This window comes from Ammospiza nelsoni, chromosome 4, assembly GCF_027579445.1.
Source record: "Ammospiza nelsoni isolate bAmmNel1 chromosome 4, bAmmNel1.pri, whole genome shotgun sequence".
In the NCBI taxonomy this organism is placed as follows: domain Eukaryota; kingdom Metazoa; phylum Chordata; class Aves; order Passeriformes; family Passerellidae; genus Ammospiza; species Ammospiza nelsoni.
The window spans coordinates 68,144,988-68,157,576 of record NC_080636.1 but is presented as its reverse complement, the minus strand read 5'-3'; the positions used below and the strand labels follow the sequence as shown (position 1 = coordinate 68,157,576).

The 12,589-nt window shown below is 39.0% G+C and overlaps 2 protein-coding genes across 3 annotated transcripts in view; one reads left to right on the top strand and one right to left on the bottom strand.

Moving 5' to 3' along the window:
- RPS3A (ribosomal protein S3A) overlaps nucleotides 1–12,589 on the bottom strand; it is a 150,166-nt gene that overhangs the window by 119,927 nt on the left and 17,650 nt on the right. The window lies entirely within an intron of this gene.
- Nucleotides 1–12,589, top strand: part of SH3D19 (SH3 domain containing 19) — an 81,638-nt gene that overhangs the window by 56,899 nt on the left and 12,150 nt on the right. For both annotated transcript variants that reach the window (XM_059469907.1, XM_059469906.1), the window contains exons 8-11: nucleotides 3,806–3,913; nucleotides 7,256–7,368; nucleotides 9,522–9,580; nucleotides 11,596–11,860. In XM_059469907.1, the coding sequence (XP_059325890.1) occupies nucleotides 3,806–3,913; nucleotides 7,256–7,368; nucleotides 9,522–9,580; nucleotides 11,596–11,860 (545 nt within the window). The remainder of the gene's footprint in view (nucleotides 1–3,805; nucleotides 3,914–7,255; nucleotides 7,369–9,521; nucleotides 9,581–11,595; nucleotides 11,861–12,589) is intronic.

Genomic DNA, 12,589 nt, shown 5'->3' with positions numbered 1-12,589 from the left:
GTTGTTGATGAGGTCTGTTCCTCTTCTCTGTTCCTGGAAGACTCTGGTGAGGATGCTGTTCTGTGTGAAGGGAATGTGGGAGTTTTGCCTTTAACAGCTGATTTAGGTTTTTAAATTAAACCTTGAAAGTGGACACAGTTGCATACTTCTGTGTTGGCAAGTGTAATATCAGCATCCACACCTTCGAACTTCATTGTTCTCATGTGTACTGAGTACTTCTTGCAGGACTGACCATCTTCACAGCAGATTGTATTATCTGGGCTTTTAGCCTTCCACTTACTATTTGTTTGGAGATTCCCCTTATTGCTACTGAGGTATCTATTCCCATCTTACTACCTCTCACTTTAAGACTATCAGTAAATATTTCAGGAAGGTACCCATCTATCCTTCTTGCATGGGCAAAATTTACTGCTTCTTCTGTAACCTCATTGTTAATTTTAAACAAGGGTGGTGTATGTGAATGGGAGGTAAAAGGTTGTTTCTCCAAAAATTCAAAGAAAGGAGATTATGTATGGATTGTTAGAATACACAGCTTGCATTTGTCTTTCCTTCCAACAAGCACAGTAATACATGTTATCACATAACCCTTTGAAACAGAAGCTCTAGAAAAATGAAACTAAGGAAGCCACACATTTTAAGCACTGTTGTAAAACTTTCATAAAAAAATCAATAGAAGTCTGTTGATATGTCTTATGAAAAATTACTTGCAGATTAATTTCCTTGAGCTGAGAAGCTTTAAATGAGTACATTAACAATTCTGTTTTCACACCTCCATGAATTATGCTCAAATGATGCCCAATTGTTGTTAAACAACATAAAAATTTGATATGTTGTCAGTCCCATTGCACAAAGCAGCACAGTCATTTTCTCAGCCAATTTCTGCTGCAAGCCCAGCACTAGGGAATGGAATAACACAAACAAGGTAATGAGTTTTAAACTAATTATGAGGTGACAACACTATAATTGAACATAAGATAACGAGTGGAAAACTAACGTTCATCAAATGGTTTTCTCAGCCTTAGAAATTGCTTTTCTCAGACTTAAAAATTGTCAGATGTATTGATGTAGGACCTCTGCCAGCTGCTGAATGGTCAAGAAAACTTGCATAGCTGTGATTAACAGCTATGCATCACATGTGATTAACACATATGCATCACAACAGCTATGCTATGCATCACATGCATAGCAGTGATTAACAGCTGACAAACAGCAATTTTTTACAATTTTAAATCTTCTTTATATTTACAGAACTTGGATGGTTTGAGATATTTGGAGCATTTCCACTCGGTCTCTCAGTGTCTATATTTTCATAAGATGGAGGCTTTGGAAAATGGTTTCCTCATTTTTCATGCAGAACTTCCTTCACCTTTGCAGAACATTACCCTGAGAGGTACTCTGTGTGCCAGAGTGTTCCTTATGGTCATGCTGTGTCAAGGAGCCCATGACTTAGCCCTGCTCACCTTTCCTCTGCTCATCCTGTGTCTCCAGCTTCCATTTAGGCAAATGCAGCTTTGGGGCCTTGCTGCCTCCTGAGGGTCACTCCTCAGGTCTGATGTAGAGTTGCCAGATAACTGAAAGAGAACAAAGCCCAGTTTCAGGGTTTAGGGTGTTTTTCAGCTGCACTTAAAGTCACTCTAAACACCAGCACAAAAATTAAGGTTTTATAAATCTTCAGGATTTTTAATGCAATTCAAGTGTTTGCATTGTAGCTAGCAGATGGAGGTATAAAATAGTAAAAGAATATTGCAGACTTGCTCCAGTGGTGGGATTTTGATTCCTTGTAGTGACTGTACTTTCAGAATGCTTGTACCCCACTTGTGGTCTGTGTTTTCAAGTCCTCTACAAAAACTCTTGCTGTGATGCAGTTTTCACTGAAGGCACCTAAACCCTCTACCCTCATGTGCTAATCCATAACTTGAACAAAATGTTGTTTCACCCTTACATTCTAAAGCATTGTGGGTTGCCCGTACCTAATTTCCAGATGCAGTGGAAATCTTTGGGCACAATGTGATGGAGCCATCTTTTGTCTAGATGGTAACAGAATTTATTTTTAACTGTAGCCTGTATACCTTTATCTGTAGACAAATTGCTGACCTGCCATGATCCTTTGTACCTGAAGTGTACACTCCCAGCTTTTGTACAAGCATCCTGACAGAAGGAATTGATTTGCTTGATTCCTGATTAAAATGAGATCTGAAGGCAGCCGGGTGGGTTTCTGGGGAACCTGTAGGCAGGTTGGCTTTCAGAGAGGCCACGGCACAAATCCACGCAGCACAGCCATACGGGGTGCATCTGCCTGTGAAGAAAGCCTTAAGCAAGGGGCTGGTGGGAGGTGGCATCTGAGCAGGGTGAGCATGCATGGGCCCTGTGGCATGTTGTCCCTGCTGTTGTGACAGCTGCATGCTGGCAGCAGGAGCTGGGGGCACTGCCAGAGGGGGCTGATGGCAGATGCACTGGCAAGGGGGAGCTGTGGCCACTGAGTGGTGTGCATGTGGGAGGGCATGAGGTTGTTCTTAAATAAATATTGCATTTCTTACATCTTACATGAATTGCCAGGCACAGATATGTAGTGTCTTGCTCAGATTGGATTGTATTGTTCAAAATTGTCCATAAGAAATCATGACTTCATATGACATAACATTTTTTTCTAAGTGTTGAAGATAAAATTTCATCAAACACAGATTTTTCCAACTTTATCAGGAAGTATGGCAGTAGTTTTGGGAAAGGGTATGCTTTTATTAAAGTCATGAGGAATTCAAAGAGATGCCCTGCATATTTCTTCTCTTGGACTGTGACACTCCATAAATAACATCCCATTGAGCTGCACATCTGAAAAGGCCAGCAGGAGAGATCAGGCTCAGTTGTTGTGGCTATGAATATGTGTCAGATTTATCACCTAGAGTCCTTCTCCAGTTTCTACTCTACACTTTTATGATACTGTTAAGCATTGCCATTTTACTGCAGAATTTGATAATGTCAGACAAAGAAGTAGCAGTTGTTAAGAAGAAAGAAGTATTGCTCTTTGACATGAAGGTGTGCTTGGGAAAGAACACAGTAATTTGGTCTTTATTTATGTACTAGTATTTTTAGAGCTGCCTTCTACATGCACCTATGTTCCTATGCCTGTTAGTAAGAGACCAGTGTTTAAGGTAATGAAGCATGAGAAACATTGCTTCTGTCTTACCACTGGAATTCTTGGGCAGGCTTGTAGAGGAATGAGTGATATAGGCAGGGGCAGAGCTCAGGCACAACTCTCCTTGATGTGAACCAGTTCCCTCCATGGGAATTGGTTTATAACCAACAAAATTATGCAGAATCTTCAGAAGAATTAGTTGTTCTACAGCAAGGACGTGTTGTAATCAGTAGTATTTAAATGTTTTGTATGTTTCAGTAGATATTTTATCTGCTGCAGTGCTGATTGTTTAGCTTTGACAAGATTGTATTGATTAAAACTTTTCAGTGAATGTTTTCACAGCTATGTCAGTGCATTAGATCAGGTGCTTTGTAAACATTTCCCTAAAGCCATTCTGATTTCAGGTCCCTTTAACCAAGCAATGCAGTTCCACTTGTTCAGTGGCTCATGTAATTCCAGAAGGTATCTGGAGCATGTTTGTGTTAAGTCTGCTATGAAAGTAGATGTACAAAGAAAAGCTGTTACTTACCAAGAGCTGGGTGTGCTAGCTGCATCAGCCTGATCTATCTATTTTTATTACTGTATTGAGTGTGAAATTTAAATACCCTTAATAATGAAAGCAATATTTGGTAAGATTTGTGTTCAAATGTTGGGGTTTTTTTCTCCTTCTAGATCCGTTTCAGCTCCTTACGAAAAGTGAACCTGCCAAGGAACAGACGGCTCAGCCAGCTTTGGCTCGGAAACCCACTGTAATCCGAATCCCAGCTAAACCCGGGAAATGTGAGTTCTTCACCCAAATGTCTGAGAAATGTGTTAGAAAAGCATTTCAACTGGAGCTTAAGTGATTTGCTGTTTAGTAGGTAATATCAGTTGCCAGAGGAATCCCGTGGCATGGTTTGACAAGTCAGAGGAGCCAGCCTGAGAGCTGTGGTGGGAGGCAGAGGTAGATGAGTGTTCCGCTCTCCCTCCTGCCTCCTTGAGTTTGATGTCTCAAACCTGATGGAGCTAATGCACATCAGAGGTGATACTGTATGTAAGGGGCAGATCTACAGGCTGGAAAAGAAGACTTGGAGGAGACCCCTGCAGCAGAAGCAACCTTGTTTTGTCTGCCAAACCATATTCTGGAGCTGAACCTTTGGCCTAACTGACTTTGGTGCTGACCTTAGCTGAGGTTTAGTGCTGCTCCCAAGCTTCCTTGTCAAAAGAAAAACATTGGTGCATTAGACTTTCCTTCAAATACAACTTGGTTGGGATGTTTAGCATAGTTTTCATCATTTAAATCAAAAAGTTCCTTTGATCCTTGCTAGTTTTGAAATCTGTGGCCATTTAAGCAAGAATGTTTAGGTAGCATTTTAAGGAAATAAAAAGAGGCATGTGAGAATCAGGATGCAAAAATCTTATGTGTTCAGTTTTGCATCAGGGTCCTGACTGTAGTTTTCTGAGAGTCACTGTATTCCTAAAGCCTGCCACCTCTAATCTTTTGCAGCTTTACAAATGACACTGACAGCGTCTCAGAGTGGAAATTTATCAATGAGCCACAAGGTCTTTGTGTTGGTCTTTGTATGCTGGAGTGTGTACTCGCAGAATTCTGTTTGGCCTTATCTTTGATCCTCAGAGCTTAGGGAAAAATGTCAAAAGATAGCTCTTAAAACTCATGTTTCAAAATCATGTTTTGCCACATTTAGTAGGTGCACAGTCAACTTGTGGTAACTGTATGGCCAGGTGGTATTTCTCAATAGTGGTTTCACTCATTATTTCCCATCTCCCCCTGTCACCAACCCACTGTTAAAATACTCAATTTTCTTTTCCCCTGCATGTGTAAGAAATGCAGTGGAAATTATTTAAAAATGTAGATAAGACTGGAGATAAAGCTGTGAGGAAAAGTCTTTCTGTTAATACCTGATTAAAAAGAAAAGTTTTTTTCACTTGGAAGAATATGTCTGTAAAGAAACTATGACATAATTCTTCTCTATAAAGGAAATTTTAATTACAATTAAAACTAAAATTAAACAAAAAGCCAGCCAACTACCTGACATTTTTTTCTTTTTCCTTTTTTTCGAGATGGATACCCTTTTGAACTTAGAGATAACTGAGCTCTTGCTGCTCTCTAGTGGTAATTGAAATTTCCACAAAGGGCTGCCGGTCCTGTACTTAGCTATAAACAGCAGGAGGTTGTGAAGGACTGCCTGCCTTATGGGAATCAGTGGTTGGAAGATTAATGGGGTAGGGAGGAACAGAAGCATATTCCAAGAAAACAGAGTAGCCTTTTGTCAAATAGGAGCTGCTGCAGAAATGTAACCTGTTAAAAGTTAAAAGAGGAGAACAGTACAACTGGGCCAAAGTAAAAATTGATATAGTAGGGCTTACATTGTTAAGGGGCCACATAATCTCTGTACAGTCTTTTGCCATCTTGTTTATTGAGGAGATAAATTCTGTCAGGAACCAGGAAAAACTGAAAAGCCTCAATGAACAAACAAAATAACACAAATTTTTAAAACCCTCCAAAACTTGCCCACCCAGCACTACCAAAAAAGGGACAGAACTGCTTAAGAATTTGAACTCCAGTGAAGTTTTCAATTAGGACTAGCATTTTTTGTTGAGATGTGGTTAGAAAGGAAACATCAAAGTTCCACTGCAGTTATTACACTTAGAAATCACTGAAAATAACACCTGACGTCGAGTTCTTGGGGATTAATTTTTTTTTTTTGTTCTTCTAGTTCCCTTAATTCTGACCTTAAAAAGAGTAAGAGAGAGGAAATTTGGCTGTCTGTGTATATAGCAGGATTGGAATTGGTAAATAAATATTTTATGCTTTTTTATCAGTAAGGTATGGTAAAAAAAGATTTCTTTAGGCATTACTGCCAGGTATTGGTTTTACTTTTCATCCATTGCAGTACCTTAGAAAAGTGGTGAACTTTTTTCCCCATACCTGGTCACTGCCAACACAGTAACTGTGAGCTTCTCCTAAGAATTGAACTGATCCATTGAACTGAACTGCCCCATTTTTAAACATCACAGCAGTGTTTTACATAATAGTAATGCCACAAAGGTGTTGAAAATAAGCAACACTGCTCCTTTCTATGTGTTGTTTCTTTGTTGAGAGTAATTTTCGTGAAATGAGCAACTGTTTTGTTTTGAATAGCATCTCTCCTCCTATTTTTTTGTCATTAGTCTATTAGTGTCCAGGCTGTCTACACATATTTTTATGTAACTCCAAGTTTAGCTGGAAGTCAGAAGAGCTTAAGTGTCTGTAGTTCTTTGTATGAAATTAATTTTCTTATTATACAAAGAGATTGCAAAATAGATGACATGGTTCCAATATATAAAGACAAAATTGGTAAATATGCTGGTAAAACCTGTCCAAGTACTTCCCAAGTTTCAATGGCAGAGACACTGAAAGCAAATGTCATATATTTAGAAGGGTTTTCTATTCTTTATTGAGCATGAGGACATCATCACTCTTCCCTAGTAAGATCTGTAGTGTTTCCTCTTTCATGTCTAAACTTGCTTTTCTCATTAAAGACTACCTGGAAACTTCCATCTCTGTTTTCTGTCATCCTGAATTTTGTAGCAGGCAATAATTTATTTTCTTGCCTTTACCTTTCTGGAGGTTCTTCCATCCAAGTCTCCTGATCTTTCAGGGTTGCTTGAAATAACCCTCAGCTGTTTTCCAGCCTGAAGGATATTCCAGGAGCTGACAGCTGAAAAAAAAAGTGAGCCAGTTTAGAAATGTGGTGATGGCGTTTCAGGGTATCCAGTAATGAATCTGACATTCCAAGGGGTAGAAACTCTTCTACTCATCTAATATTATATCACCAAATATTGCAGCTGAAACTCTGAAATGACTTGCTGGTGTCTTTAGATTAAAGTGAAGATCCATTTTGCAGGATGGGAAGTACTCCTGAATTTAGCCTTAGAGTTAGGATGTTCCTCTCATGTCCCTTTTCCCTTCACTGCTCTTTAAGTGGTTCTTCCCTTTGGCTGCTCCAGCTTTGAGGAGGGAAATTGCATTCACACAAAAAAATGTTCCAAACAACAGTGGATTCCTTTATCTATTGTTGATCCACATGAAGAGGGTATTAATTAGACTTTCATTTGGGATTTTTTGTTTGTTTTTTACAGCTTTAAATGACAACCCACATAGCCCTCCTCCACTTCCTGCTGAAAAGCCTATTGGGAACACATCCAATATCACAGTGGGAAAACCCAGCAGTGGTGACCTAGTGAAAAAAGGGGTAAGTTAGAACTGTTTTCCTGTATCACAGCACTGTCTACTTTGGTTAAAAGATCTCTTGTGATCCTCAAGCATTTGTAAAGTAAGTTGTTTGAAGGACCAGAAGATGAAAACAGTTACTCAAAAATATAAGGCTTTTTTCTTTAAATTCTGTTCTCTAATTAATTAGGTAATTTAGACTGCTGTCAGTTTTTGAAAAAGACTCTGGTGATTTTACTAAGCTTTGATCATATCTTCAATTTTCTGTATTCATCATCTGAAATCATGATTCTGCAAGCGAGTGCCAAAAGCATTGCAAAGTGGCTCAAAGTCCAGTGGGATTTACATGGTGAAATGTTGTCAGTGTTGTGCTTTAGAAATGTATTTTTTTACCTTCTTGCACACAATTTCTCTTGGTGTCTGTACTAATTTGCAGGCAGAGGAAACTTTTCTGTAGAAGAATGAAGCTTGCTTTTTTTCAGCTCTTTCTGCTGAGTAGAACCACCTATTTTGGGAAGTAAGGCTCTGCTCCTTGCTCTGGGACATGTACATAGTAATGGTAGGCATTGTAGCTAAATGACATTTGACACAGATTTTCAAAAGGGAATTAAACTAGAAAATGACAGTAAAATTTACAAATATTGAGTTTTCTGATGACAAGAATGGCAGAGAATCTTGTGAAAGCCCCAGACAGTAAAAGATCAAATAAAATTAAGAGCCCTTACTAGATGGATGCTGCCAACAAATGCCTTTGTAGCTACCTCTACCACTAAGATAAAGGATATTAAAATGTTGCCATTGAAAAGGCTGTTAAGAGAGGTTCCACCTTTTCTGAATAATGCTGAAAAAATAATTTATGAAACAAGACATTAAATGACATTTTATGCAGTGGAGCTACAAAACTTTTACAGTGTCATCCAGGTTATTGTGACAGACGTGTAAGCTTCAGCTTTTAGAAAAAGATTGTATTGAATCCACTGGAACATTGAAATTCTATGTTTGGAAGGGTAAGAGCTGTACTTCTAAAACTAGTATTGTCAGTGGAAGTGATTAAATGACAACAGCAAAAATTGTTGCCCATAAGCAGCAGTTGGCACAGATTTCTTCCTTTGCACACAGAAGAGGAAAATTTTTGATATGAAGATAACATCCTCATCTGAAAGTGGCAGGTTGTTTTCTTTCTAATAGGGTCATTTAATCAGAACATGAAATTTGGGAACTCAATCAAGGCTCAGATTTTATCACAAAATATATCTGGGTGTTCTCTAGATGAGAAAAATCACAGAAATTGTTTGAGTTTCAGGCATATTCAAGCAGCTAATTAAGTAAACAAGACTGTTCAGACCTGTCTCGAAGTACTGGTTCAGAAAGGGTTCCTTTGAACCCAGATTCAGCAATCTGATTTATGATGCTGTTCCAGAAGCAGCTGTGCTTGTTCCCCAGAGCTGGCAGAACTCTCTGGCACTGGGATGAAAACGAGCAGCAGGAGGCAGTAAGGATGGTCACTTGTTAATCCATCCCTGTGGTCCAAGCCCTTCAGACATGGCACATGCCCTCCTCTCTGACTGCTCTATGGGGGTAATCTCTGGCAGGACAGCATGGGCAGCTGGGAGGAGTGATGCCTTTATCTGCCAAAGCAAGATTCACTGGGATTTGTCTGTGAGATCTCTAGCAAACATATTTTGATGCCTTCTTTAATGGGAGCTAATGTTGTTTGCAAGAGATGCTGTCCTGTGTGAGTTGCATTAATGTCATGTTTTCTGCTTTAAGCCTGTTCAAAGTGTTCCGTGTGTCAAAGTTAAATCCAAGTTGATAAAGCAAATCCCTGTGGGCAGTGTAATTGTACAATTGTATGACTCTCCTGGAATTGGCTCTTAAGTCCTTACTGGCATGTAGTAGGAAAGGAGGGGCTGGGTCATACTTAATGCACAATTGAAGCTATGTTTCAGGTGGTAAATCAGCTTATCTACCCTCCATATTTTTCTCCATATCCAACAACACTTTAAAATTGCAGAATCACACCATAATTCTTACTACTTTACTCACAGACTTCCAGAAAGTCTTGTTTTTCATGTCCATATGATATCATTTGATATAAGAATTATATCATTTAAACAGGATTCTTTATTTTCCTTAGGCTTAAAGAAATGTCTTTTTTCTTTTGAATGGTTGTAGGAGTTGGATCACTCAGAACAAGGTGGAGTGCCTCAGCTAGAACCTCTACTACCCCCAAGGTGAGTGTGGTTCTCCAAAAGCCCTTAAAAGTGTTGTTTCTAAATTAATTTGCATAGTTAGTTTCAGTGTAGACACTATTGACTCCAACCATAGCTCAATAGTCTTGGCTGGGCACTCTGCTCAGTAATAAATAGGCAGGACCAAGTTGGTAGCTGTTTAATACTTGTTTGTACAGTATGGTATGAGCAGGGTGATTATAGGAGAGCAGCTGTTTAACTTTTCAGCTAATGTACAGTGGCTGCTGACAGTCATTCCTTTCTGAATCTTTAACCTTTTCACCCACAGCACTTGCACTTGTGGTGGGATTTGGGTGGTGAGGGAATGGAGGTGGCAGATGATGCCACCCTGAAAAGGGCAGATGCTGGGCCAGCAGCTTCCCAGAAGCACTGGCTACTCTATACACTTTGGACCTAAAATGCAAGTGCAGGATCAATGACAGCCTTGGGGTTTTTTATTCTTGTGAACCAAAAAGAAAGAATGTCTCCAAGGGCAAAAGTTGCTGGACCAGCCTTTAATTCATGTTCATCAATGCCAGAGACACAGTGGATGGAGATCTGGCATTGACTGGCCAGCCCACTGTGGGTATCTCAGTGTTTGCATTCTAAATCTGTGAGTTTAAACACAAGAGTTTGCTCTGTTGTGTTAGGACAAGAGAATCTTTCTGTTATTGAAATGAGTCTATCAATAATAATTAGTATTAATTAACAGGAGAGAACATGGATATGCCACAGGGAAACACCTCGTTTACTGGCTTGTTCCTTCCCCACATTCAGTTTAGCATAACATTCCTGATTCTTATGAGGGTCTCTGGGACTGCAGTAAATATTTTGTCCTTTTACTCTTCTGCTCAAATGGATTTTTAATTTATTTTAAGTGAGCAGTAAAATAGTTCACTGAATTGCTTGTTAGGGTCTTCTTGTTTAGTTAAGTTGCTTTAAAAATGTGTGAGTCGGTCTGTTTACAGATTTAAAGTAGTTTAACTTGGAATATCCCCTTTTGTCAATATTAAAAATGCTTACTTTAAGATGAGGCCAAGAAAAGGGAGAGATGGATGATGATGAGAAGTGGAAAATTTTTTTGACATTTAAAAATTGTTCCATACTCAAATAGTAAGAGAGAACTCTTATCAGGAGCATTAGTAGAGCACTAGTATCTTCTCAAGTGATGGGTGACACTCACAAAATGTGTTAGAATGATACTTCAAAGATCCACCAATGCACACTTGTTGGGGTTGATAATTTTTGCAGACCCATGAGGATTGTACATGAGCAAATAATTATGCTGAATTACATTATATGAAACAAAAAACCAGTTGTAGCAGAAACTTGCAGTATCTTGTTGAAGATCTCCCAATAACAACCAAATGATACTGCAATTTTGGAATATTACTAGTAATATTAATTGCTATTAAATATTACTACTGTCACTTGCTAGTCTCTGATTTTGGTTTCTAAACTGCTTGTCTGCTAGTAGGAGTGGGAGACCTCTATCATTGCCAGAGAACTTGAGTATTTTCACCAGTGTTTTCTTTCTGTAGTAGACATCTGTTGCATAAAAAATGGTAAATTGTGCTATTGATGGCAGTGTGCAAAGTGGTGTGGTATGAGTTTCATCAGAGTCACTTTAGGTAAGTGACATCCCAAGGAATGAGCCAGGTTGATTCCTGAAGACCAGCTTTCACAAAAGCTCTCTAATAGCCGAACTTCATCCTGCAGCAGCTACAAAGAAAGCTCTTTCTGGAGGTGGATTGCTGAAACAAGTCTTCCTTATTTAGTGGGCTCCCCAGAAAGCTGGCAGGCTGTTGGAAATATGTAGTCAAAGGATCTGTCTCAGGGCTTGATCATTGGTCCCAGTCAGGATCTGAAGAGTTCATGTATTCCTGGAAAGCTTCAGACACTACAAACTGTGCAGCCCAGGTCATCACAAATCTTGTTTCCTTACTGCACACTCTGTATCTAGGATGAAGTGGCAGGCTTATTATGTATTTTTATCTGATGGTTTGCACAATTTTTAGGCCTGTGGATGGAAAAATTATACCTGCTCGACCTCCCCCACCTAAAAGTGTTCCTGGCAGGCCACCTCCACCAAAATTCTCTGCAGCCAAGACCTCCTCCCAGAAGGATGTTCTTTCGCGATCTATTTCGGACAGCGCTTCTGATAAAAAAGACAACAAGTTCAAGTTGGGACCCAAGAGAGCAAAAAGTGCAGTCTTTAAAAATCCAGATCCAGCATTACCTCCTAGACCTAAACCAGGTCATCCTCTCTACAATAAATACATGGTGAGTTGAGATATTCTGTCTGAGTACATTGTTTTTATAAAACAGTGCTGGTTAAAATACTAGAAAAAAAGGTAGTTAAACCTGCTAAAGTAGGTTAGTATTATGTGGCTTTCAAAGTGCATCTATCAGCATAATCTTCCCTAGAAATTGCTAGTAGATAAATAGTAATAAGTCCTGTAAGGCAATACTGGAGAAAGCAATAAATACATGTAAAGTATAGACCTGTGTGGTGCATTTCTGTGTATATATGTAATTATTTTATCTTTAATGCATAGCTCTTGGGGCTTGGGGGTTCTTTTTCCAGTCACCGGTTCTGAATTCTCTTTCAGTGAGATTATGCTGAATAATTGCATTTTTATATTGGTTCAGCCATACATATCAAAATGCTTAGGGAAATTGGGGAAGCATTGGAACTTATAAAGTACTTGACCTTATTTAAACAAGCTTGCAAAGTGTGAGGAATGTAACATTGCAAATCTTATATTTTTCATGCTATTGATGCCATCCCTTTTCATTATAAAAATGGTTTTGGTGTTGTATGTGTTATTATGGAATTTTAAATACAAATGGATCAACACTGCAAATAAAAACAAAGGTCTTTCCCCAGAAACTTGAAACTGGTCAGTGGTAGAGCTGATGACTGCTTGAACTGGTGCTCTTGTCAGAAAAAAACAGCCACTCAGCCATAGCATGAACAGCATCAAAATTCCATCAGCATGAAGTGGAAAC